This window comes from Aphelocoma coerulescens, chromosome 6 (genome assembly GCF_041296385.1).
Source record: "Aphelocoma coerulescens isolate FSJ_1873_10779 chromosome 6, UR_Acoe_1.0, whole genome shotgun sequence".
NCBI lineage: Eukaryota > Metazoa > Chordata > Aves > Passeriformes > Corvidae > Aphelocoma > Aphelocoma coerulescens.
The window spans coordinates 26,201,527-26,228,667 of NC_091020.1; the positions used below are offsets into that span (position 1 = coordinate 26,201,527).

Consider the following 27,141-nt stretch of genomic DNA (forward strand, 5'->3'; position numbering starts at 1 on the left):
CCTTGCTGCCACATCAGGTAAGTGAAATTGAGAGGAGAAATAATAATCATAGATCACAAATTATAAGAAATAGAGATCATATGTTCTTTCAGTGTCACTAATCCTGCACATCTTGAAATGAAAAGACCTTTAAAACTTTATGGTTTCTATCGCAACTGTTTCTTTTCAAAATTCATCTTCCAAAAAATTCTCTTTCAAGCTAAATTTCCATAAGTTAAAAACCAGATTGCCTTACAATTAACTCTTCAGGTATTATTTAAGTTTCCAATGACAAAATGCACATTTTAAGTAACACCACTGTATTTGAGGGTACAATTCAAGGGAGAACATCATCCATTTAAAAAATAATTAACTGAAGGCATCATTAATACTTATGTATTGCAAATGGTAAAAACCTTCTTATTATGTTGCAGGAAAACTGCTATTTACTGAGGAAACAATATGGAATTAAAATGACTGGATCTCTGGCAGCTGGGCTTCTAGTGTGATGCCTGCCTGAGGCAATCCAGTGTTATGGAAAAGAAATCCATGGAGAAAGATCTGCAAAGGCAGTGGAGCTCAAAGATAAACCTTGAGAAAGCCTGGATGGGAGGAGAAAAGGCCAGCAGGTGGCTGAGGGTGCCTGAGAGAATTTACAGCCAATTAGGAGAATATTTTGGAGTTGCAGGTAAAGGAGGCTCCTGGAATACAGAAAAAAAAACAACCCAAAAACAAAACAAACAAACAAAAAAAAATCAAACCCCTCAAGAGGCAAAGCAGGGAGGGAAAGAAGCTGATGAAAGTGAAGGACAACAGCAGGACATGCAGTAACAGTGAAGAATGCACTTACACTGGTCATTAAAAGGTTTCTAATGTGAGAGAAATTAGGTATTTTCAAAGGTAGTACCTAAGGCAGAGCATCCCTGGTCTGCTAAAGCTATAAAGCTGTGAACAAGGTGATGTTATGTACTGTGTGAACAAACAGCAGCTAGACTTTGTGACCCAGGAACTTCAATGTCATGTTCCCATCAACAAAAATCATAAGAAGAAATTGAAGTGTTGTGTGTAGTAACTCCAGTTAACTGCTTATCACCTCTTCTTCCTTACCATGTCCTCAGCTGCTTTCACAGCCTGATAAACCCAACTTTTTGCCTTGCTGGAAAGGCTTCTCTTCTGACAGACCTAACTTGCAGCAGCCAAACTCCTCATACTAAATGAGTGAATCACTAAAAGGAAGTGAGATTTCTATCATCATATTGCATGGTGACAACAATAAGAGGAGAGTCCAATATACCACAGTATCTGGAAGTTGATGTACTTACGACCATCCACTGTCCTTGCCTCCAGGTGCACAAGGTCAGGCTCTCTTCCATTCCCCATCATAGACCTGTAAAAGATTGAGACAAGGGCATTAAAAACAACATATACCATGAATGGCTGAGATATTACTTTCCAAGGAGATCCTGTTTAGCTGGACATAAACTCACACTCACAAATAAGAACTGAAAATTTTGAAAGAAATTTGGAGTTTTCCATAACATGAACTTGAATACTTTAAAGAAATTCCACCATTTTTTCTAATCAATGTCATTGTACGTATGAGTTCTTTATTTATCACCCCTTTACCTCACTTCTTTCCACCTGGAGACTTGTTCCTGTTCTTGTTGGCACCTGAAATTTTGGTATTTCTCCTGGTTTGGTCAGAAAGATGCATTTCAGTTCAGGGTGGGATACAGAAGACTTTAACTGAAGAGATAATAGTATTTGCCAGCATACTAATTATAGCTGTTCCTTTATATTGGACATTTTATGCACATTTGCTTTATTGACACGCTTAATGATCAATGTTCCCTCATTAATTAAGAAGTTTTAAAAACTCATTTCATCCTGAGACATTTTATCACTTCTGATCTAATAAAAACAGTGTTCCATTAATAAAAGAAACGTTACATTGAAAATGACTGTTTGTTCCCTCTGAATTAACAAGTAACAAAGACATTGAGGAGTGAGGAGTTCATGGAATTTAAATTTTGCTTCCATTGTTGAGGTTCCCCTGGACTGGCAGTGTTAGCCTCACCAATTCCCTGGAAGAGTCCAAATGGCCAGTGGTTTGATGGGCAGCCTGAATTATGGGAGTACTGACTGCAGTATGTGCCAATCCCACTGTACAGCAGCCTCAGCAGCATCTCTGACAATCAGCCTTGTTTCTGGTCCTGATCCTATCATCCAAGTCATAATCCTGGATTAAAGCTAAGGGTTAAACAACCAGTTTCTTGTTAGCTGCCTGACCTCCTAGTTAATAGAGGCATGAGGGAAGACACACATTCATTTCCAGTGATAAGCAAATTAGATGTTCTCTTCAAAGCCCCATTATTTTTCAGGAAATCAGAAGAGAGATTCAAACAGTGATTTAGACCTTAATTCAGTTCCCACTGACTGCAATCAGAGGAACCTCCAGTGCTTAATCATCATGTGCATTAACTAATAACTATTATAAAAATGTTAATAATAAGAAGACTGTGTCCTGATTAATCCTTACCTTTGCTTGACAAAACATGTAGCAATTCACTAGGAAAGGTTTTTTTATCCTTTGTCAGGGACTGAAGTTTCAGAAAACACTCTGAGCCAGCACTGCTTTTACCTCTTCTTCATTTTTAATAAATGGAGAGCCATTTTTAATCAGTTTATGGCAAGGTGTTATTCCCCTAAACATTCAACTTCCACTTAAAATCTCTGCTTCCTGGTAATTGACACCAAGTGAGGGGGGAAGGAAGCATTTTCCTGGAGGATTTTTATTATGTCTGCTATGATCAGCAGATTTAGCACCACCATGCTGGGCCTGCTCGCTACAATTCAGTTCAAGATAGACAGATGCCAGTGACAAACAGCTCTAAAAAAACTGCAGAAGAACAAAGTTTGCATTATGGCCTATCTCCTCTCTATTCTTGTTTATTTAAGTGGGCTTTAAATACTAGAACTGGAACACTGGAATAGCCCACTTGGAACTGAGCTATTGCAGAGGACATAGCACAGCTTTGTCAGTTCATTCCTCCTCCTGACCTCACACACCTCCGTGGGGATGTGAACTCTCCAAAGAAACAAGGAATATATTCCACAAATTAGAACATTTTGTCACTTCAGAGCACAACAATGGTGTTCATCCAGCAAAGAACCTGCTGCCCTAGTTAAAGCACAGGAGTGTACACTCAGGTGTTTTGTGAGTTTCCTCCTCACAGAGCTATTCTGACCCCAAGAAAAACCTCTTTTGCATCTTCTCAGGCAAAGACAGACAATTTTATGAGCCATAATTTACATCAAACTCTTAGGTGTCTTAAGAGCAGCATATAAAGATCTGGACCCCTGAAGCCCTGAAAGTAGTCACCTGCGTATGGCTTAGTCTCACACTACAACAGCCAGTATTGGGGCTGTGGAAGCCTCAATTCAAGGCAGAATCAGCCATCAATTGTCCCAAGGGGGTACAGAACAAGAATGACTGACACAGGACTGGTGATAAACCTCCAGGACTTCCTTTCTTTTGATATCTGCTAAGCCCTGCAGTTTAGAAATGTGATGACAAAGATGAAAACTAAGGTCCAGAGGAGGAAATTCCTGAAGTCAAATAGGACATCTGAGGTATAGTCAAGAGCCATATCCATGTCTTCCTATCTGCCAGATCTTTCTCCCTTCCTTAGAAAATACACATTTCATTGCTTTGATATATAATAGGCTTAATTTATGTGTGACAGCACAAGGTCCGTCATAATATTAAATGACACACTCAGGCCCATAATATTAAATGACAACATGAACAATCAGCTGTAAAGAACAGGCAAAATACAAATACACATCTGCTCAAATCAATATTAAGTGTACAGAGCTGACAGCCAGAAACATATCACTTCCATCTGGATTCTGCTGAGAATGCTTACTGACCGGGATTTTTGTAATGTCACTTTTTTTTTGGATGATGCTGTCTTGTTCCATGGTAGACCTGGATATTGCTCTATACATCCCTCCATACCATCTGAAAAGCCACATAAATTAATACCATTCTCACCCAGTTATACATTACAGATATTTAACTCCGAACTAATCTCACTCAACTCTCTTTGCAGGCAGAGAGGTGAAACAGGCATTTTTGCACTGTGGATCAGCTGAACAGTGTTAGGACTTTATGAGAAGAATTTATCCTAGAAAGGCCTGTTCCTCTCCATCGAATTTAAGATGTCTGGACACTACACTAGAGACACCCACATGTGATCACATAAAGGTCCCTAAAGCAGGAAACAAAACAACCTGAAATATGTTTATTACCTAATTTTAAAAACACAAATTACAGATGAGATATGGATTGCAATTAAAGGGGTAATTGAATGTCCTGAGCAGTCCCTTTTCTGAGAAATGTTTTATACAGCTTACATCAGCCTTACTATTTACTCTAGGACATATAAAAGCCTAGGAGACAGTCAGAAATGCAATATTGACCACAGTAAGCATATACAGGAGAGAAATACTGTGCTTTTGGGTGCACTGCCCCTGAGAACACGCTCTCTGTAGGAAGATAGACATATCCTTTTACATGCATAGGACAATCTGTTCCTAAAGCATCTACTGGATAAAAGGTGTTAGGAACTGTAGGATATATATAAGAAATCTTGAATTTTTAGTATGTCAACCAAATCCATCACAACACTACCAAGCATGCAGCTATACTGTTAGCAGGTTTTCTTGTCTTTTTCATCTGGCTGGGGGAACAAAAAGCATCATCCTTAGAAGCTGAGAAGGTCAACATACCTCTACAAGCCTGGGTATTATTAAGTAGTTTAAACCCATGGCATCAGTATGAAAAAGAATTAATAACTGATTACAAAGAAATTGCATTCCTGACAGACTGGAAGGTTCTTAAACTAAAGACAGAATGATCAAAAAATAACAATCTTCACATGGGGAAGACGGAAACTACATGCTGGATTGGCCCAAGACAGCACCAAAGCCTCCAACACAGTGTTTCTAACTTGATACAAGTGCCCACTGTACTTCATTATCTTTTTTCTTACTACACATATACTTATTATGTGCATGTGGTCAATGCAATGCTTCACAAGCTAGACAAGGAAAAGTGCTGTGTGTTCAACAGCTAATAAACCAAGCAACCTACAAAGAGCAGGGCTACAGATGAACAACATTCTGAGGCCCACTCAGCTACTGATTTGTCTCAGAAATTTCTCTAAAAATAATCAACAGTCCAAAATTTGCCATTCCCTATTCTGAGCAACTCCTGTTCACTATGCTGGCAGTGCTTTCTTCTCGTATTTCTCAAATCCATTCTTCCCTTTCAGCATCTGTTCTCAAAGACTAAACACTCATATATGCACAAACTTTTCTTCTTGCCTCAGTCTATGTTTTCACTTTGTGGTAAAATGCCAGCATGTCCTTTGTCTGTCCCTTTAATCTTCAGCTTTCTGTAATACTCCCAGAAACTTCAGGACACCAGGGATATCCTTGCAATTCTTTCTGTTGAATGGTGCCTATTGTATTTTTGTGATTAACTTTTAGTGTTTTGTTGGTATAATTGTCTGGATGTTTTGAAAAAAGAAAAAGGAAAAGAAAAAGAAAAAAAATCTTTTGGGAAAAGGAGGATTTAGAAAAGCCAAAGGGAGGGCAAGGCAGTGACCCCGCTGCCTTTACACTGAAGATGCTTACATTTTGAAAAATTTAGGACCCCCACAGTCCTATTAAAAAGTTGCTTCCTAAAATTTTAATCACTATCAAGCCTGCTAAGTAGTTATCTGCACTTGAGAGCTCACAAATCGATACCACTGGCTGCAGCACAGTAATTGCTCTGAATGCAGATTCTACATCCACCGTGAGAAGCAGCACAGGGAAAAGACCCCAAATCATCCCCTGGTTTAGAACTAGGCTGAACTAAACAAAAGCAGCCTGGCACTGCCCATTGCACAGTAAATGCTAGTTGGCATATTTCTGTAGTGACCAACCCCTTGCCATCTTCTCTGTCTGAAACATTTCTAAAACCTTGGCTTCCTTGGCCTGTCAGCTCCTCTGAGCCAAGAAAATTCAATAGAGACCCTGTTATCCTGGGGTTTCCACCTCTTCTATCTTTTTTCACTTCCAGGGACAAAAGCAATTGTTTATGGATGCTGGGAACTGATGAGGCTTGCAAGGCAGTCAGACCACTCAGAACTGCAAAAAGGCATCATTGTGAAGAAAGCAAAAGCTTCTACTTGCTGCACCTAATTTCAAACTACTATTTTTTCATAAACAATGAACTCGAAACACCAGACAATAAGGGCTGCATCTCAAGGATTTGTGCATTCTGGAAAGTAGCTTTGGGTGCCTTTGCTTTTGGATGCTTGACTTCAGACACAGACACACTGTACTTGGGACTGCATGCACAAGAAACTTGCTGGCAATCTTTTCATATGTATTTCTTGTATCATACATGCTCACAGCAGCCAAGCTCAAGCATCTTTTAAGACAATCAGTAAAAGACATTGTTATTTACAGAATCTTCAATGCAAATGGCCCAGAATGCCAAATGCTACCATGTCCTTTCTACAGACAGAACCAATGTGGATGTCCCTCATTCTTTATATGGACACAGAGGCCTTATGCATCTTTCCCATGTCTGAGAGGAAGTGACCAAGTGCAGAATTAGGACTTCTGTGACCGTAGCTCACCTTCTTCAGGGGTGAACAGGTATGATTTGTTCATGCAGCAAAGGCTGGCAGACAAATGACATAACAGCATCTCTACAAAGGTAGATGGAAGGAGATTCACACAGTTCTGGCCATTTTGATCTTATCAATGCCGAGTGGGAGTAGCTCAGATGTGGCTGCAGTGCAATGCCAAACAGAAAACTGACACATGGCTTGGAAAATCCAGTTTGACTACTTTGCATGAAAAATGCTCACGTGCCCTCCTCTGCATTCTGCAGATGACCTTGTTCTTAACAAGCAATATATTTGTCTCCTGACCCTCAGCATTCCTTCTTCTTAGTCCCAATTTGAGAAAATCCCCATCTCCACATACACCACATTACACAGAAAGACTAACTAGCTGCAACAGTCACATGGAAGAGGGAATGTACTCCTAGAGATCCTCATGCCAAAGTTATCCTATGAGCATAAATATTCTAACAAGCTTTATCCTGTCACAATAAAGGTATAAAGTTGCTTTGTTCAGCACATGATAATGGCTTTGTAATTCAATTATTGGTAGAATTTGCCTTTGGGGATTTATCTTCCTTTAGCCTCAGCACTCATGCGGATCCCTTATCGTAAATCTTGCCAATGCAAAACCAGCTCCTCCACTGCCTGTGGACATATCCTGTCACTTCATGTTAAAAAATTGACACCTTCCTCCAACTTAGTGAATGGCAGGTTTTTCGTTTTGTTTTAAAGAACAGAATGAATACAACAACAGTGGATGACGCTCGTGTTGTCCTCAGTAGCATCAATTTTTTGGTCCCACTGATGCTTCTGTAACACTAAATCCTAATTGCCTTTCATAAAAATAGTAACATGTAGCACTGAACAGGGAGCTTTTTTGTCCAAAGATACAAAAGTACTTGACAATCAACCTTTAAGTAACCTTCCCTGCATGGTACTGATTTGTTCAAGACCTATGGAAAAGTACAAGACAAGCAGACCAAGTTAGAAATAGGGGCTGAGGAAAATTTTTGTTCTCAGCTTTATAGATAAACTTCACTGATTAGTCAAGAGCACAGGGGCCTCATTGATTTGACCAAGATCACACAGTTGCTATGTGGCAGAGACAAAAATAGAGCCTGAGAGTACTCCAGGCTCCTTTTTCTTTTACTGCTATATTGACTCCATGAGGACTTTGCAGATACTCTCTGTTCCTTTTTTTGCTTGCAGAGGTCGGTGAATCTGCACCAGGGAGCTTAGTGTGGGAGGCAATTCTTGTGGTGTCTTTAGTTCAGTCCCTATTATGTGAAATTTCACAGGTTTTACTATTCCTGGAATATACTTTAAAGACTGCTTTCTAGCTTTAATATCTCTTAACTACATCCTCCTGACATGTTTTAGAAACACAGGGACAGATTCCAGATAGGTATAAATCAGCACTTCATTTCTATATATCTGGCAAATAAATCTCCCCTGACCATAATTTAATTAGTTTCTCCCTGTTATCTCTGCACTATTCTTTCCCACATTGTCCAATCACATGAAATCATACAATTTGGTTCAATTCAGCTGGCAGCCACCAGGCCAGATCCATTCTACGGTTTGCTTTACTTTGTCACACTTTCTTTAGAAGGGATAGAAAACAGCAGTGCAGTGAGCAAAGCCCAATTTGTCCCAACTGTGCCACCCCACAGCACTGACCCAGAAAAGCAGGTGGCTATTGCTGCCAACAACAGTAAGTAAACGGGGGTAGTGGTGTGACTTTCAGGCCATGGGGAGTCACTTTTACTCTCACCATCTCACCACCTAGTTTTAGGGCTAGTTTTAGAGCCCTAGTGCATAATGACCCACACTCTTCCACACTCGGCTGTCTACATATGCCACAGCTTTGAGGGCATTAGCAAAGAAAGCCTTCTCCCCTGCTGCTGTAACACCACCGCTCTCCGTGGGAAGCTCCAGAGAGGAAACTTGGCTAAAACTCTGAAATAGATGGATGCAAATTCCCAGGAGGTAGCTGTCTATTGCTGGTAACACAGGGTGGGAGGAATGTCTTAAAATGAGGATCTAAACTAAGTGGGTAAAATTCAGTTATCAGGACTAGATCCTGATTTTAAGATAGCCCTTCAGTCTTGTATCTTTTTTTCATATATTGCAGGAAACAAGACTTCAAGCTGGCTTGAAGAGAAAGGAGGAGGAAAGTACCCTCTAGTTACAGTCTCTGAGCTCCCCTCCTTGATGTCATGGACCAAACCTACCTGATTCACAGCTTCTCTGCTGGTACAGTCTAATAGGATCACAATTTCCTACTGTGTTAAGACCATGTCTCTTGCATCTTGTAGTGCTGTGGCCCAGTCAGGCAGCTCTGGAGGAGGCCAGCAGGTCATTTAGAGCAGGAGTGAAAAGTCAACTCTGGTAACACAGTGTGCTGCTCATTAAACATACAAGAGAACACAGCAGTGCAACCTTCCTGACACAGATCCAGACAAATCCACAGGTGACTTAACTGTGCACTGCTTCACCTTCTCAAGGTCTGTCCTTTACAGGTGCACACAGAGAAATCAGCTGCTTAGTCCAATGCCTGCTGGAGACTCACACATCCCAGGGTGCTGCACAGCACTGCAGGCTCCTGCTGCTGATTAACCCTCAAATCAAGATTCTGAACATGGTGGATGGATGCCTGTTACAGTGGGGAAACTGCAACACGTGTATCAGACAACGAGGCCAGTGGAAAAGAAATATATATGGACAGATTCTTGCTAGATGTTTCAGAGATGTTTATTTCTCCAGCCACATGGCCGGGGCTCTGCTGAGGAACTGCTCAATCACGGGACCCGAGGGTCCTTGCCCGTGCCGGGGAACACAGAACAACCAATGGGGAACGAGGCTGACCAGGGGCAGGAAAACCCTGTGTCTCCCCTCAGGGCCCCTCTCCCAGGGCTACATGGCAGGGGGGAGAGACCCCAAAAGATGCCTGCCTACTTCTGCAGAACTTTAATGAGGGAAAGTGGATGATGTAGAAAAGCTGAAGCTCATGGGAGTCTGTACTCATTTATAAAGTATCTCTGCATGATTTTTTAAGAAATATCTGCTAAATTGGGAAAACTAAAACACACTAACCTATGCATCAATCAGACTGAGGCTTCTCGGTCCCAAAAGGCTTATTCAGATGAGTATTTGCTTCATTTAGATATCCTGAAAACTGTAGTGGATTTCTCTGGCATGTACTTGTAACCACCATATTTAAGCTATGAAATACATAGATTTTAAATTTAATTTCTTCCCTTCAACTCACTGAATAAGGCTTGTGTGTCAAGTCAAGTGGATGATTTTCTGGACAGGCTGTCACAATGCACTTTGATTGGCATCTTTCCCATCAGCCTCCAGCAGTTGCCCTGCAGTGATTAAAAGGTCTTGTTCAGCTATACACAGCATCATTTGTAAACAGCCCAGAGACTGAGGCATTTAAATTGCCTCAGCCCACCTGGGTGGGCGTGCAAATATCACCAAGCCAAGAACTGACAGGAACACTGGGACAGTTCACCCAGCTTGCTCCAAGTGCTTGAATATAATGAAGTTTTTAACAGGGCTTTGACACCTCATCCCCTTGATTTTCAGCTCTTTCAGCTGCTCCAGTGAACACAGTCAGAGCTTTTAAAATACAGTTACCAGCCTCCTCTGGAAAAGGAAATATATATACTCTATAATTATGCTCTGAGGATTAACTTTCTTTGCCACTACTCATAAAAGAAACACAAATATAGCCCTATCTACTCATCTGTCCTCCCAGATGCTTATAGGTTTTTCTCCCTTTCAGTGTGTGTGCATATTTTTAAATTAATTGATGGGAGAGGTTGGTTGGCTGCTTCTTTCACAATGGTTGCCTCCATTTTCTTCTCCTACTCTCCATTTCTTTCTCATTCTCAGAAAAACACAAGACTGAGTGAAGACCTAGCAACATCTCTTACCAAACTGACGTATCTCCTTTAATTTCTTCAGGGAATCATTAACATCATGGACACATGACCCAACTGAAAATCATAAATGGTGTGGGTTGGAGAGGATCCTAAAGAGCATCTAGTTCCAGTTCTCCTGCCATAGGCAGGGAAACCTTCCACAAATCAGATTGCTCAAGCCCCATCCAACTTGGCCTTGAACACTTCCAGAGATGGGGCATCCACAGCTTCTCTGGGCAACCCATGCCAGTGCCCCACCACCCCAGAAGTGAAGAATTTCCTCCCAATATCTTATCTAGACCTGCTCTTTTTCAGCTTAAAGCCATTACCCCTTATCTTATCGCTCCATGCCCTTGACAAAAGACCGTCTCCAGCTCTCTTGTAGTCCTTTTTACGCACTGGAAGGTGCTCTAAGGTCTCCCCAGAGCCTTCTCTTCTCCAGACTGAACAATCCCAGCTCTCTCAGCCTCATAGGAGAGGTGCTCTAGCCCTCTCATTACTACAGCCCTCGAATCTTCTTGAAGTATGGAGTGGTATTACTTTTGTATTTCCCCTACTTGCTTGTCTGGGTGCAACACTTGAATAAGTAAAAAAATAAAATCAATACCACTGATAGAGATAATGATTGTAATTTGATGACCTAATTTGCTAGCTGGGCTTTTCTATTGTTCATTTTATGTTAGTTTTTAAGACACTTTTATTATTTGATTTTATTTCTTTCCCCCCCACTCCAAGTTTCTCAAGGTTAGGTTCAGATCAGAATTAGATGAGATTCTTTTCAGAAAAATGTCTCATTTTGATTAAAAAACATTAAATTTGCAGACATTTTAACAAGATTTTTAACCTTTTTTTTTTTTTAGGGCCAGCTCTAATTGTGATGCCTTGACTTACTGACTTGTAGAAAATAATTTCTTGTGGAAGGCATGACTTATTCTGAGGACCAGAATAAAAACCTGGCTTTTAATTACCAACAAATGTCTGCATTTGTATTTTGGTCATATTGAACTATATGCATTTTGAGCAGTCTTTCTGCAACTACTGGTCATGGATGTTTGGATTTGCAAGCCACAAAGTATCGCTATTGAACTATGACTAGATGACTGGACTGTAGATACAAAAATGCTGCTAGCGAGGATTTTCTTGCTGTTTTCTAGGCCCGTGGGAGACTTTTCTCTCTCACAGAAGAGGTAGCAGAGTATGTAAACAACCAAGCCACCTGCAACCTTGAAAAGTCTTGTTTATGGTATAGTTATGGTATAGTAAAGAAAGACAATGGATGTGTTGGGATTTTAGCCAATCGCCCCAGGAGGTGGCTGATCCTTTGTCCAATTGAACTGTGAGGAAAGAAGTCTATAGAAAAGTTTGTAAAATAATTAGATAGATCAATCTTGCTGCACAATTCCTGCCTGCTGGATCTTCTCTCCTCCTCCCTACGGCTGCGGGACACGGTGATATACCCTAGGGCCCAGGCCTGCCATAATACTGGACCACTTTAAAAATGGAAGAAAAAAGCAACATAATTCCCAGTGTGACTGGTTCTCTGTCTGGGGTTGCAGTGTATTCTATTACCATCCTCATGAGCTGTTGAAATCAGGTGGGGCAGTGTTTTCCTTGCCTCCTCCCCCCAGACTATCTTGCTGTTGATGGCCCATCGTTGTCCTGCTGCATGACTCAGAGATAACTCCCTCCGGACCATCTTCTGTTAATGAGCCCATCAACGCCTGGCCTCCTGACTCATCATCCCATTGTGAGATGCTCCACCCAGAGGGAGCAACCAAGCATTCCATCCTGGATATAATCTGAGATTCCGAACACCACAGACAACCTTTCCACTGGATTCCCAGAGGACAGGAGATACACAGCCACCACTGGACCTTCTGAGGAAGAGCAGGCCCTTCTACAGGATCACTGCTTCAGAGGACTGCAGCCACCATTTTATCGGACTGCCACCACCACCCTGACTAACAGGGTGTCAGGTTGTATCCTGACTCTGTCAGTTTAACCCAGTGTTCTCTGCCTTTATTTTTTTTTTCCTTTTCTTTTAATTTCCCTGTTAAATTGTTATTCTGACCTGGTGCCTCCCACTGGTTTGTATTCAAACTAGTACATTCACCAGTTGTATTCACATTTGTATCCACTACAAAGCAACATCTATACCAGCAAAATTCCACAATAGGAATGTATACCAAAACCCAACAACTATCACAAAAATAAACCCAGAACTATTTAAATAAAGCTATTTAAATTTTTATCCAACTCTTTTAACTAGGATCTCCTGTATTCTCTTTTCCTAATGCCAACTACATTGGTAAACACTGCTATCAGCAATAATCCATGTATATTAACTTGTTGTTTCTGTATTACGCTGCTGAATTAATATTGCTTAGAATACTCCTTCCTAGCAATTAGGGTATTTTCATAGAGCACAGTTCCAGAATTACCAAGTACCTTGATAACTTCCGTGCATTTTGCTGTCACAGCACATTTAACAGCAAAATCTCAGGAAGCTGTAGGAAAAATAATAAAAAACATGAAAATTGTTGATACAGTGTAGAACAGCTGTGTCTTGGGCTTGTATGCAGTGTGGATTCTTCCATGTCTCCACCTGACACATAACATGTGACTGACTCTCTGAGTGGAGTACATTTTCCTCAGTACACCACTTCCACATCCCTAGATTATGCAAACAGTTAGGTGATGATACCCAAATTACAGCAATTATTAGAGGTGTCAGTTTTAGAGTAGCCCATCACTAAAGCCTGCCCAGCCCAAGTGTGTCTTAACAACCTTTTAATGAGGTAGAAAATTACAGATCTCTTTTTTCAACTTTTGTTTTACTTTGTTTTTTGTTAGAGGTTTTTTAAGACAAGAAATCTCCAGTCTTCTCTCATTTTAAAGGTTTGAATTCATCTGCTTATCTCCCACCTGGTAGCTCCTTTCAGAGAGTGACATTACACCTCTTTCATTGCAAGTGTGGATGTCAGGGCATCACTTAGAGCTGCAGGTGGAAGAATGAAAAAGGGGAACAAAAAAGCTTTGAATAAAAAGTATTCTATTTCCATATTAATGACTCCTCTTAATGAAACAGAGGATGCAAGAATAAAAAGTACATATGATCTACAAGGAACTGAGTTGTGTCTACACAGAGTGTTTTATCAAAGTTATGTAGTAAGCATCATCAGACTGTTTTTCTTCAGGGGTTTAAATTTCTCTGGAGTGGTAGGAGGAAGAGGTTTTTCACAGAGCAGCCGAAAAAAAGCAAATAAAGAAGAAAATTCTCTTGGCAACAGATATAAGAAATGCAGCTGTAAAAGACGCTACCGCTTCTCTGACATGGTTTGCAGGTAGAGCCTTTTCAGGACTAAAACTAGCAAGCTCAGTGGAGTTTATTCACAAGACTCTGAGTGACCCACAAGCTATTTACAAGACAGCATGACAGACTAAAATGGCGATGAAAATATCAGTGAGCAATCAGGAAAATGCATCTTTGCTTTCATCAACCATTCAAATCCATGTAAAAGTCTTTTGACGTCTTCCAGGTGCACCTCCCCTGTCAAAACAAGCAGTGTAAATAAAGGCAGCCTCAAGAAGGCCTGATGCCAGAGGCCTTGTGTCTTCCAATTTCAGAGAAGTCCTAGCTTAGAGAATACTGGAAGCAATCTGTACTAGAGCAACTCCTCAGCCTTCCTTAGATATCAGAACATTTCTCTCATTCTCTGTCCACTACAGCTGTGTCCTGGTTGATCCCTTCAAAGCCACTGGATTTAGATAAATCACCGGGAACAGGAGAGTATCCCTATATTTTGCTTTAAGTTGTGACTTCAGGACATTTTACTTCACTATTTATTTCTGCTCTTAAGAAGTCGGTCCTCTCACTTCTCACATTGATTACACTCTGCATATTTATAAGCCAAAATATATAATTATAAATTTAAAAAGCCCAACCAACAACAAATCCCATAGCACTGAGCAAGGCTCAACTTGTACACCAGCACTGGCTACAGAGATTGTGCTGTAGAAATCTGGATTTCAGCTGTACTTCCGCACACTCTTACGCCCCAGTTCCCTTTTGCTTTCCTTGCATGGGGAGTCAACAGTGACCATGCATTGAGTGTAAAGGGCTGCTCTTCTGATTCAGCATTTCAGTGCTGTGTTATCCTCAGGTACCTGGCTGCACAGAATGGAAATGCATATTAAAGCCCAGTGTGGCTCTCTCTGGTGTTTTCAATCACACATGCACAGCTGTTTTCTACTGTGGATGTGTTTGAGGACAGACAGTGTCCATAGAATTGCAGCTAAAAGCATTCTTTTTGTCCTAGGGCCATTATACAAATATGCCAGAATGAGATGCAAGTGTCTCTACAAATTGTATTATTTTCACTTTTGACAGCAGAAGTACAGTCTAGCTTACACTGAGGTGTGTTATGCAAGGGGTATTCTGTTCAAGGTGAAAATACAGGCTTGCAGTTCCATGCTTTGTGAATGGCTGTAGGGAAATTAGATGGGTGGTTGGAACATCTTTTCATCTTCTAATTTGCTCTTTTCCTTTGAAACGCCAAGCCTGAGTTCCCTTATTTGTTAGTTTCTAAAAGGCCTTCAAAGTTGGAGTTCCACAGAAAGGGAAAATTATAACTTCATCATTGTTCTTATTGCAGGCATCCCTCAGCTCAATTCACAATAAACCAGAACTGTAAGCAATGACAGGAAACTTCAAAAGGTTTGGAATACTATACAGGACACAGGGATCCAGGAACAGGGACAGTCTTTTCAGCCCTCTGAGCTGGATATTGTTGGATACAATTTTGGTATCCAACCAGGATATCCAGATTTCTTTTATTAGCCAAAAAAACCCCAGAAGATGTGTAGAGCTTTGTATTTGCATCTGCCATTTTGAGACCCTTTTAGGAGCTCTGCAGGAAAGAAATAGTGATATGACTGTCTATACAGACACTCCCACAGAAATGACTTTAAGTTAAAAATGGAATTTAGCTTGCATTTGCTTCAGCTAACACAGGTTCTAAGAAAGGATTAAAAAGCAGAAGCAGCAAACAAAATCTCTGGTATATCCTTTGCAGACCAAATATAAATTCAACTTTAGAAGTAAATTTGACCTAGAGCTCTTCCTTCTTTTATAAATTAAAAGAAAATATTTAACTGAACCACTCATGAATATTGCTGTGTTCAAAACCTATTTTTGACATAAATTTAGAGTTTAGAAACTATGCCGCTGGTCTCATTTTAATCACTGGGTTCAGCTTCTCCTGATTTCACTATGAGTATTTTATCAAAAGCTTCTCCTTGAAAGGCATATTCACAGGACATAAGCCCACTTCTGCTCACAGGCAGACTACTGCCTCCATAAGGAGTTGATGCGAAGTCCCACAGACTTACAGCAAAACACAAGAAAACATTATCTTTGATTTGGATTATACAACCATGTTTGCAGGGAAAAAAAGGTTCAGCGACTCCTTTATCCCTCAGCTTTCTTTTCCATGTAAGTCAAAGCTACACTAATTGCTGCCTAGACTAAGCAGGTTTAACAGTAATTAAAGCACAACACTAGCCACTATAGGATGGCATTTCTACCTGTGTCAGAAATGCTGGTGTCCTCCAAGACTCCAAGACTTCAGGCTTTGTTCCTTAATTGTAGCAAGACCAGACTGAACTCTTTACTCTCCAATTCTAAGTCAATGCTTTCTGCAGACTATTATTCAGTGTATTTCAGTTCTGCATCACCCTTAGATCAAAGACCAAATATTCCAATGTCATATAAACACATAATGCCCCTCTCATACCAGTTCTAAATTAATTTCAACAAATCAGCAGTGCAGACTGCATTCAGACACATTGCCTTCAAGACCTCATTCCAACACCTCTGTATGTGTGGGGAAGTTGTGTCAAGGAATCCAGGAAGAGGGTTTTGGTCTTACCAGTAGAACCTGTTTGGTGTAACTCCCTCATGAAGCAGCAGCCATCTTCTGCCAAACTCCACGGAACTGAATAACTGTGGACAAAAACAAACAGTCATGAACCACAGTAAAACACAAAGATACCAGAGAAATTTGAATTAGAATTAACCTGAAAAACCCTCTACCAGTTCTGAGATAGTGACTTGGACTTTTATTTATCCCAGTCTTAAAGGGACACACCTGGGGCAGCTGAAACATGTCTGTAGTGCCTTTTATTGGCATAGAAAATACTAAGATGTGTGATATGGGTATGATACAGCTGGTATTACCTGAGGGATCACTTTATGATTGCACCCAGCAACCTACCCTGAATGAAAGTTCATCATCCAGTTACCTTCCTCAATATTATGTCAGAAGGACATTCTCTTTCCATCAGCAGTGCCATCCTTAGGAAGCTTTTTCAATCTGGCAGCAAAAAATGTTCTAACATGTCTCGATTTCCCTTGCAGGACTGGATGAGTTTAAATAGCACAAGTTCCTTGTTCCAAGGAAACCCGTGATTTTCCCTCTGCTCTTGTCATTCTCCTGCAAACAACGTGACACCTTCGCCTTGTCCAGTTACACAAACAATACCCAAATACATCAATCATTTCAGAAAATCTTTCCATGATAAATACCAAACCAGGCTGAGAAAGGTCAGCAAAAAGGCATGTTACAGGTATTATAAATCCTTTAACATGTCTTTGTGGAATGATATACAAATGTTACTACTACAGAGCACTTACAAACAGCTGCTCTCTGTAAGTGCTGCCATCAGGTAATTCTCAGAAGGCCAGTAGAGGGAAGGATCACTTGGGTTCTGTTATTTCTTTTATTTAGCTTCAAATTTATCATACGGAAGGATTGAGAGGCAGTCAGCCCTACACTTGCAGATTCATCCTATTTCCCCTCCTTCCTTTGCCTGGTAGACTTGGTCAGTCCCCTTTTCTGGCAAGGCAGATGTTGGACATTGTTTTTTGAACTATGATCTCCCTTTTCATGACAACTCTTAAGGGATTTTGCATAAAATGCAAATGATCTGAATCTTTATGTGCCAACCATGGCAAATTTTTTTGGAACACATAGTGGCAGTGGATTGGTAGGAAAGAGAAAGATGGATGACTGTGAGAGTAACTGAGGAGAAAAAATGATTATTTGAAAGCTTTGGGTTCATCAGAAGGATGACTTGAATGTATTTTAATAATTATGAGACTGGGATGTAAAAAATCTTGAGGTCTACTTATTTGGATATTGATTCCAAATGCAAACCCCAATATCCCTCACCCTTCCTACAGTAAAAACTTGGAAGAACATGGAGAAACTAATTAAAAGAGCTTTTTAAAATTTAATTTAAAATATTAAATCTAAAAATTCACCTCTTTCCCTTTGTCTTGAACACTGTCAAAGAAGAGAGAGGGAGGAAGGTGGAGGGGACAGAAGATAATAAGAGTAAGAAGAGGGAGAAACAGTTTAGTTCTGTGGCTACAAATGCATCCAGTTTTAAAACTTCAGTGAGTCTGCTATTCTTCCTTAAGTAGAAGATTCTAGGTACATTTTTACCTGAAACTTTAGGAAATCCTAACTATAACAAAGGAAAACTTTCCTTTTTGGAAATTGAAGAAAATCTTTTGCAACACTGAACAACCACTTTTTGAAGTGATTTGAGGTCACCTATTCAAGAACCTCACCATTACAGAAGTATTTTCCCTCCTTCACATTCAAAATCCATTTCTAGCCCTGCTTTTATAATTGCAGAAAGAAATAAAAACATGACAACAATAAGCTATTTCTATTATCTATCATCTCTCTGATGTCAATGTTTTTCTTTTCATAGCAAAGTAGTTTCTTCTGTGCCAAGTACTGTCTTTGACATACAGTAATTTAAGTTTCAATAAAGCTCATATGATCCTTTAATTAAGAACAGGGAGCAATCCAAATTCAGCAAATCCCTCTGTGTTTCCAGACCAGGGATAAATAGGATGTAAGCTTTCCAGGGACATTGACGTTCAGATGGCTGAAGTCATCATACTGAATCTTGTTTTCCCACCTTTGTATCTCTCACCCTTGTCCCTCTCCGGTTTCCCCAAGCACAGCTTTCAGCAGGTTATTCCCTCTCTGAATTTGCTGGTGACAGTAATGGTATCTAGAACGAATTAATTCTCTGTGCTTGTGTAGCACCCTCCTCCACGCCTGCAGCCCCACTGCAGTGCCAGCTGCCTGACAGCCCCAGTGCCACAGCTTCCCTCTGGCTCTTCCAGCACAACTCTTACTCCAGAGGGGCCTTTACCTGGAGCATCTGTCAATGCCCCCATCACAACAGAGGCTGTGAAGCTGCACAGCACCCAGACAGCCTTGCTCTCTCCTAATCTGTGCCCTGAGGAAGACATGATTCAGGCAAAAATGTGGAGAAATGCAAGAGTTTCTAAGTCTGTTTCAAAGGTAGGAAATGGACACAGCAATTCTACTGTCAGGGCTGGACTCTTAAATTAGGAGCCAGTGCCCAGTGAGCTGGAGATAGTGTGTAAGAAAAGGCAACGGCTCTCAGAGGTAAATACCAGCTCCCTGGGAACCCATATCCAAAGCTCTCATTGTCTTTGATAAGACACTTTAATAACCAGGCTTTAGAAGGTTTTTCATCCTCTGCCATTATCTCAGCACCAGCCTTGGCCTTTACTGACTCACAGCAGCACAAGCAGCACTAATGTATGTCTAGCAAACAGGGAATTCCCCACCTTATGTAGAATCCCCCTCACCCCCCCCAAAAAACTCTTTGCAGTAAGGATTTTTTCAGATATTTTATTTTAAGTATCATTCATTTTTAAACCGAGTTTATTTAGCTAGACCAAAAAAAAAAAAAAAGAAGAAGTATTTGAAGGCTACATTTTTGTCAAGAAAATGTAGTTATGATACAGCTGGGATTATTTTTCCTCTTTTATCTATTGTAGTGCTTGTATGGATATTTTTTAAACCCAGCATGGTATTTTGTTCTTGTTACAAAATCCCTCTCTCTCCTGGGACTTCTTGTGATAGCCTTGTGCAGGCAGTCCCTTCAAAGATGACATTTTGTTTTCTTTGGCAAGCACTGCTGTCTAATGACAATTTGCATTATTAGACTGAAGTTAGAGAATGTTCTTTGCTACACTTATTTTTCAAGCACAGATAGAAAAGGAACCTATTACAATTTTATTGTGTTTTCATCTGAGGGACAAGCTGACATTTTTGTTGTCACAGACACAAAACTGTTATGAAGTAAAAATCTTGTACTGATCTCTCAGATTTGACCCTTGTTCATCAGGGAATAATTCTCTTCCTGCTTCTTCTCTTGTACATTTATTTTTCTGTGTAATACACAGATTCTGTAACAACCATTAACAGTCTGGGTTTGCTTTGTTTTACTTTTTTAGATCCTAATATTCTGTGAAGTAGAAACTTACCACCTACCTCATTTATATAAGAAAACAGAAATGCAAAGGAAAAGAAAAGGCTGGTCTGAGGTTACAAATACTTTCTGAGGCTGAACAGAATTCAAATAAACCCTCTGAATGGTGAGACAATTCCCCAGCCTTCTCACAACATGACACCACTGTCTCCTGGAGTAGGGAAAGCTGACATCTGAAAACTGAACTTCTTTCCTTATCTACACCAGACATGACACGATACTCCTCCTCCATCTTTTTTGTTTCCCAACTTGTGTGTGAAGCATAAGAGCTGCTCATGTATTTTATGGGATAATGTAAGCCTCACCTTAAGATGCTCTGGCATGTCTAAGTAACAGCAGGATACAGTTGCCATGTATTATTCTTTTTCCTATTCTAATTTCCCGACCTTTCCAGCACCAACTTCAGACTTGATTAATTTTTTGTTTTGCCTTTCACAGTATAAAAAAGCCAACTAAATTCTATACAATATAGGGAGAAATCATGATGTTTTCCAAAATGTTCCATTAAGAATAACTGGAATTTATTTGACCCACCCATTTTGATATAATGCCATCTGAAGAGTCATTATGCCAGTCAAGACCTACCATCACCCCTTCTGTTTTCAACAGATTACTTTTCCTAGTTAAACCTTTCATGTGAGGAATGTTTTGTGCTCTCATCTTCACTTTAGTGCCTATTCAGATTGCTGCAGATAGAAATGAACCCTGAGTGTCCATCATGTCTCATCATTCAGCATTTAAACTGATTGGATTAAATAATTGATCATGATGCTTCTCCACATACAGATCTTGAATCATGTGGCAATTCCATGTGCTTCCTATGCTGATGAGGATATTCAATTTTATACATTGGTTTAATCTCATACAAAACAAATGCACATAGAAATTCAAAACCTGGTTAAATAAATGTTAAATTGCATGTTGGAAGAGACATTAGGGAAATACTTTCAGAAAGCTCCTAAAATTTTTCTTTTACTTAAGAGATTTCCCATAAACAAGCTATAATGGAATACAGCATGGAGTCTATTTGTTGACTGGGTTTACCAACTTCGGTATTCTAACATTCAAAAAGAAAAGGCTCTCTCACCTATAGTTTCCATGCACTCTCCACTCATTCTCCCTGGACACAGATCAGACCAAAGCAAATCAATCTACACTACATTATTGACCCTAAAAAAGCCAGATGCAACTGGAACACTAGCTCAGAACAGCTTTGAAAGCAGTGGGTTTGATTCAAATTCACCTCCAATTCCATGAGAAGGTTTTTACTAGTCAGTGCTCCTGGTACTTTCTTCACATATGCTCAATTCTTGACTCTCATTCTTCCTGGTGTTTCTATGAGATGATTAAAACTAATGCTATTCATGGTGTTTTCCCCTCACCCCTTCACACAGAATTTGTTCACATACAAAAATCCTCAAAACACCGGTGCACCTAAGGCACAGATTTTGCACCGGTGAACCATATAAATATTTTGAGAGATCTTTTTTCCCCTCAAATTTCAAATTCACCAGAGAATGTAACATCCCAAAAGCACAGTTTAGTTTTAACTATAAACATAACAGAGTCCAAATGGATAAAGACAATTGAGATGCAACAACACAACTTGAAATACATGACAGCAAGTCCTTCTTCTTATAATTCATTTATGCAGAATAAGTTTATTGCTGATAAATTGTACTTTACTACTACTACTTTTACTACTACTACAAATGCAGGCACATTTGAAGAAATTCTAGTCTTCAAGGTTTCAGTCATCATTCTTGTTGTTCATAAGAGCATTTTTCAAATATTAAACTGTGAAAGACTGTATTTCGAACTGATCTAAAATCTCAGGAAAGCAAAGAACAGTAGGGAAGGCATCGTGGATTGCTGCAATTTTGGTGATGTACTTCTCCAATTTAATCTCTCTTGCTTTTCTTTTGCTTTCTATGCAGTCTGCAGAAAAAGTGGGGTCAGTGCATTAGGGCAGGACTTCAGATTGAACATGTTTATATAGGCATAATCAATAGCCCTTTATGGTCTTTCACAGCCTTTTGCCCCTGACTCTATCTGTTGGATGAAAAAATTATCACAATGGGAAAGAAGTTTCCACGGTGGCAAAAGAGCCATTTGGAAACAGGAATGAAATGGAATGAAAAGGGACTTGGATGGACATGTTCCCAACATGCATCCAGTGCAGCTTACTTGAGTATCAAACAAAGTACATTACATTTGAAGAAATTGCTGCACAAGACATTTCTTCTTCAGAGCAGCCAAAGGTTGGGAGGTATGCTGCTATTCCCTGAGTCAGACTATGGACCAGGCTTTTCTCTTCCAAGAGAATTTAACAGAAAAGTATGTTTTGTATAAAAAAGCAGCTAAAATCATGTATGGTATTTCTTTCCTAAAATAAAGTGTAAGACTCATGATTGAGGATACAGAAACGGACTACAGGGCAGATCCTCATTTACTCCCCTCATCTCTATACTATTTGTAAGTTCCACTGTTAAGAAGCTGAAATATCCTTGAAGCAATAAAGTTCACAGGATGCTGCATAGATTTTGAACATTTTAAGTTGCAGGCAATGCATTAATCACGCATGCGGAAGCCATCAATAAGGTTACCCAATAACTGGTGCTTATTGAATGCTGATGGAAACTCATCAGAGTGATAAAGCTGCCAGATACCTGCTTCACAGCCCAGTCAAACACCAGTTATGTCTGCAGCTCTGCAGCTGCTTTTGCTGATGAACCACACGCTAATGCCATGCAGAGTTGTTCGGTATGATCATATTGCTTTTGTGAATGTCCAACACATCAAAGCATCCCGAACATGACCCTCAGCTTTCTTCCTACCTATCCCTCAATAACTCCTCACACATTGCCACCTGTGAGCCACATCAGCCAGTGTTCTGGTTTTGTGGCAGTTTGCAAGCAACTGCATTAGGATGATGTCCCCAGTTCATTCAACTCACACGCTAAAACAGTGACAGGAAACATATTTTTTACCAGGAGATATTTAAAGGATTCTGACTGGCATATATATTTTAAAGACAGAAGGAGCCTCTAAGATCATCAGTGTGTTCTCCCCCTAACAGATGCTGCAGCATCTTTACCAGTAACTCAAGCAGTAGAGAGAATTATTCAGGTCAACAACTGATAGCTGAACTAGATTGTATCATATGGAAAGACACCCAATCTCAAGTCCAAGGGATGATGAATTTACCACTCCACTTAGTATGTTGTCCTCAAGGTTAATTCCCTTCTCTACTAAAATACACTATCTCTGTTACAGGCAACAGTGTACCCAGCACTTGCTTTCTGCTCAGCTATAAATTTACTAAATAGATTCATAATTGCTTAGATTACTGCAATAAATAAGTGCATTTTTTGTTTAAACTCAAATTTGTGTGTGTCGTATTTGAATGAGAACAGAAGAGAAAAGGCTTACTACACCAGAATTTAGGGCAAAGTGTCAGAATTTTCATGCACACATGCACAGCTTTAAATTTAAAAATAAATTCTTGTTTATCATTTGCATTATATTAAAACCTATGGCTTCAAGTGAACGTAGTGTTGACAGGCACTTTGTATAATAAGGAACTGGAGACATATTGGAGATTACAGCCAACCAAAGGACAGAGACAGAGGAGACAGAGGTGAGTCACGTACAGAAAAGTGAAGGGAATTGCTCAACACCACAGAGATCAGTAGCACATCAAGTGATATGGAGTACATGTCTTTATTCCTAATCCAGTGAACCGTCCATCTCTGATGGAAAGGAAAAAGTAGGGGTTTTTTTTCATGGAAGTAGGAAAAGTAGAGTTATATAGAGCACAGAAAATCTTGCAGAGAACTACAAGTATGTATCCAAGGAGCCCAAACCAGAAAAAGAACAAGTTATCTAAGGGTACAGAGGGCTGATGTTTATACAGATGAATAAGCAAGGACATATTGATTTGCCTAAAGATTGCCTGAGTGAGTCAGTGGTAAAGAGCACAGTGATTACTGCTTGAGAGTCTTTCCTTCTGTTTCACTGATCACACTCCTGGCCCAGAAATCTATCTTCCACTGGGCTCTGCTATTTGATTTTTTTCTTTTTCCTTTTTATTTTTAGAGTAGGAAACAACATTAGAGATTCCTATCACTTTTAATTCCATATTTTACCTTAATTGTTACCCCAGCACATTATGCTTAGTGAGGTCTGTAAAAGACTGATGGGTACTCTAGGAAACTATATTTTTCAACACACTTTCCACACTGGCTTGTTGTCAATTTAAAAAGGAAAGGGGAAAAAAAAAGATACAATCTGGCATCATTATTCTCCTTTTGATGTCCCTTCCTTGTTTATTTTCAGGATGCTGACTGCCACTAAACACTTATCAATTTGCCTAGAGATAGCAAGGGATATTTGCAAAGGGTTGTGTGCAAGATATGTTACCAGGATGCCTAACAGGTGTCTGTGCTTCGAGTCCTCACACACAGCCCTAGCTAAAATGAGGGTGTTTCTCTGCATTGCTTGTTAAAAACATAACCACGTGGAATGTCTTAAAAACAGGGAACAGCATTCACAAGGCTTTTGCATGGAAGGCCCTATGCATCCCTGGCACAAGTGCTGGTAAACCAGAAGAGTTATCTGAGATCGAGCAGAAAGTGCAACCTTGCAAAATCTGGGGCAAACAACTTTTAACACGGAAATTACTTGTTACTTTTTCATCTTCAACAATGTGCATCAAAGAGAATCAAGTCTGCTGGAAAACTGGTTTGGATTATTAGTGGTGCCCCAAATATTAACACAAACGGTGTAAGACTGTTGCAGGAGTAATGCCATAGGGAAAGGGGGAGTTATTCACATAGGCTATGTTAACTTTATGCAAACTAGCTCCCTGGCTGTGTCCACAGTCTGTCAAAAGAGATAGGCTTTTCCAGAGGATGATTCAAAGTGGCTAATGCTTACCACTCTAGAGAAGCTTTCTTCCTCTCCATTAATTTTAGATGGGATTAGCCTCCCTCAGCCAACATTAGCCCAAGTGAATAGTCCTCTAAATTGTTGCCACTACTGCTGTCAGCAGTGTGGGAGAAGAGAAAAACACACCAAAAGGAGGTCACTTGATGGTAACAGCTTTTGGGGGTTTTTTTGCTTTTCTTTTTTACCCATGGTACAATTTCTGATAAAATTAATCTGAATTTTATTCTTCCTTCTCTGGTCTAAGTAAGAAATTACTGTTACCATTGAAACTAAGAGTGTTTAAATACAAAAGGAATAATTTATGTTGAAAGGAACCCTTGGAGGTTCCAGGTGCGATCCTTTCTAAGCAGATTCACCCTCAAAGTATGATCCTAATACAGTGGAATGAAAGGTTTTAAAATTACAGAGTGTAATCAGAATAGCCCATCACATCTTAAAGAGTGAATACTGGCTACATCTGTGGCAGACATGTCACTGTCAGACACATGTAATAGACCAAAACACATTGTAGAAACTCATCGGGGGGGCTCGGACAGTATGGACGGAGACGAGAGATCTCTATGAGCAGATCTTTGATGCACGCTGTTTATTGCAAAGGGCGTGGGTACAAGAGCACTGCTTAGAGCTGCCAGCTGCAGCTCCAAGCAGGCCCAAGGTGTAAGAGAGAGGGAGAGAGTGAGAGCAAGAGAGCCAAGAGCTAAGAGCAAGAGCAAGAGACTAAGGGAGTTAAGAGCGTAAGAGAGCGAGGTCCTTGTTACAATACAATAAATCATCTTCTGTACTGAATATTCTAATTCTCAGTAGCCAATCTAATACAAGGTACAAATCCTATAGTATTTACATACAGCCTATAAGAGTTATTACATTACCATAGAGTGTTACATTTTAACTTCTAAAAGCTACTCCTTGGACCCCTTCTGCTGAGCTAGTAGGGTCTGCTCTGACCCTTGGACCTGTCTGCAAGCAGAGGGTATTGTTCAATCAAGAGGGGATTACCTTCAGCCGGCTATACCATTGTTTTCCAGTTGTTCAGTAACTAAGACTTTATATCTCAAAGGTGGCTTTCATTTCGATGTCGCTTATAGTTTTTATATTCCCAAAATCTTTTGTCAGGCAATCATATTTATAAGGCTTTCCTGTTTCATCTTCCCCAATACACATGGATAGATGGGGCTGAAGGTACTTTTAAGTGTTGGCCTGCCCCCTCACAGACATCCTGTGGCCATACGAATCTGTATCTCTTTTCTAAGTGGTTTCTCTGTCATCCCAGATATAAGAATACCTTTCTCTTCCACTTACATGCATGAGGAGTGGACATTCTATAATGCAGAAAAATGAAGAAGATTGCATGGCTTGATGTCAGAAGATAGGGTGTCTCAAAAGTACCAGAATCCTGATTTGCCAAACTTCAGCATTTCAGAAATACAGCCAAGTATCAGTCCCTAACTTTCATCTTCAGCATGATACACAGAGTAATAAAGGTAGACAGATGGAATCAGATATTTGGAAAAGGTCGAAATGAATAAAGAAAGAAAAAAAACCCCCAAAACATAAAACATCTTCATTTACTAGTGCTATGTTGACAGGGCTCCTCTAATTTGGGGTGCCTCACTTTTCAAGAGTTACTTTAGAATGAGAGACGAGAAGCAACAACAATAACTCCATTTTAAACCTGCTTTTCAGCCTCTGTTGCTGCCTTTCAGTACTTGAGTGCCTCTGTGCATTTATTCCTGAGCTGGGCAATTACAGCTCTGCATTTTGCCTGTCTGACTTTTGTTTCCCAATTCCACCTTTATTTCATCTCCCCAAACAGCTCTGTTATTCCTGGCTGATTACTAACCACTCCTCTGTGTGTCTGACCCATCTGAATAGCAGAAGATGTCTCCACATGAACTAGAGGCTCTCATATTCCACGGTCTGATTACACAGCAAACCACTTTTGAAGATTACACAGTAATACATTAGTAATACTCCCATAAAATACAGCCCCTCATTCTACAAGCAAGCTGATTAAACCCACGAGAGCTCACATATACAAGACCTCCAAAAAGCTTTTGCCTCACAAGCACTGCTTTACTGTGTCTGGAGTTTCCTTCTGATTTGTAATTCCTTTACACAGAAAATAGAGAAGCATGCAGTAGTTCTGCAATTATGTGGTAAGAATCAGCCAAGTAACAACTGTACTTTCAGCCAGAACAATTAAT

The 27,141-nt window shown here is 40.0% G+C and overlaps 1 protein-coding gene across 4 annotated transcripts in view; it reads right to left on the bottom strand.

Annotated features, from left to right (window-relative positions):
- Positions 1–27,141, bottom strand: part of LOC138112860 (VPS10 domain-containing receptor SorCS1-like) — a 270,350-nt gene that overhangs the window by 75,276 nt on the left and 167,933 nt on the right. For all 4 annotated transcript variants that reach the window (XM_069020456.1, XM_069020453.1, XM_069020454.1 and 1 more), the window contains 2 exons: positions 16,531–16,604; positions 1,302–1,366 (listed from right to left, as the gene is read on the bottom strand). In XM_069020456.1, the coding sequence (XP_068876557.1) occupies positions 1,302–1,366; positions 16,531–16,604 (139 nt within the window). The remainder of the gene's footprint in view (positions 1–1,301; positions 1,367–16,530; positions 16,605–27,141) is intronic.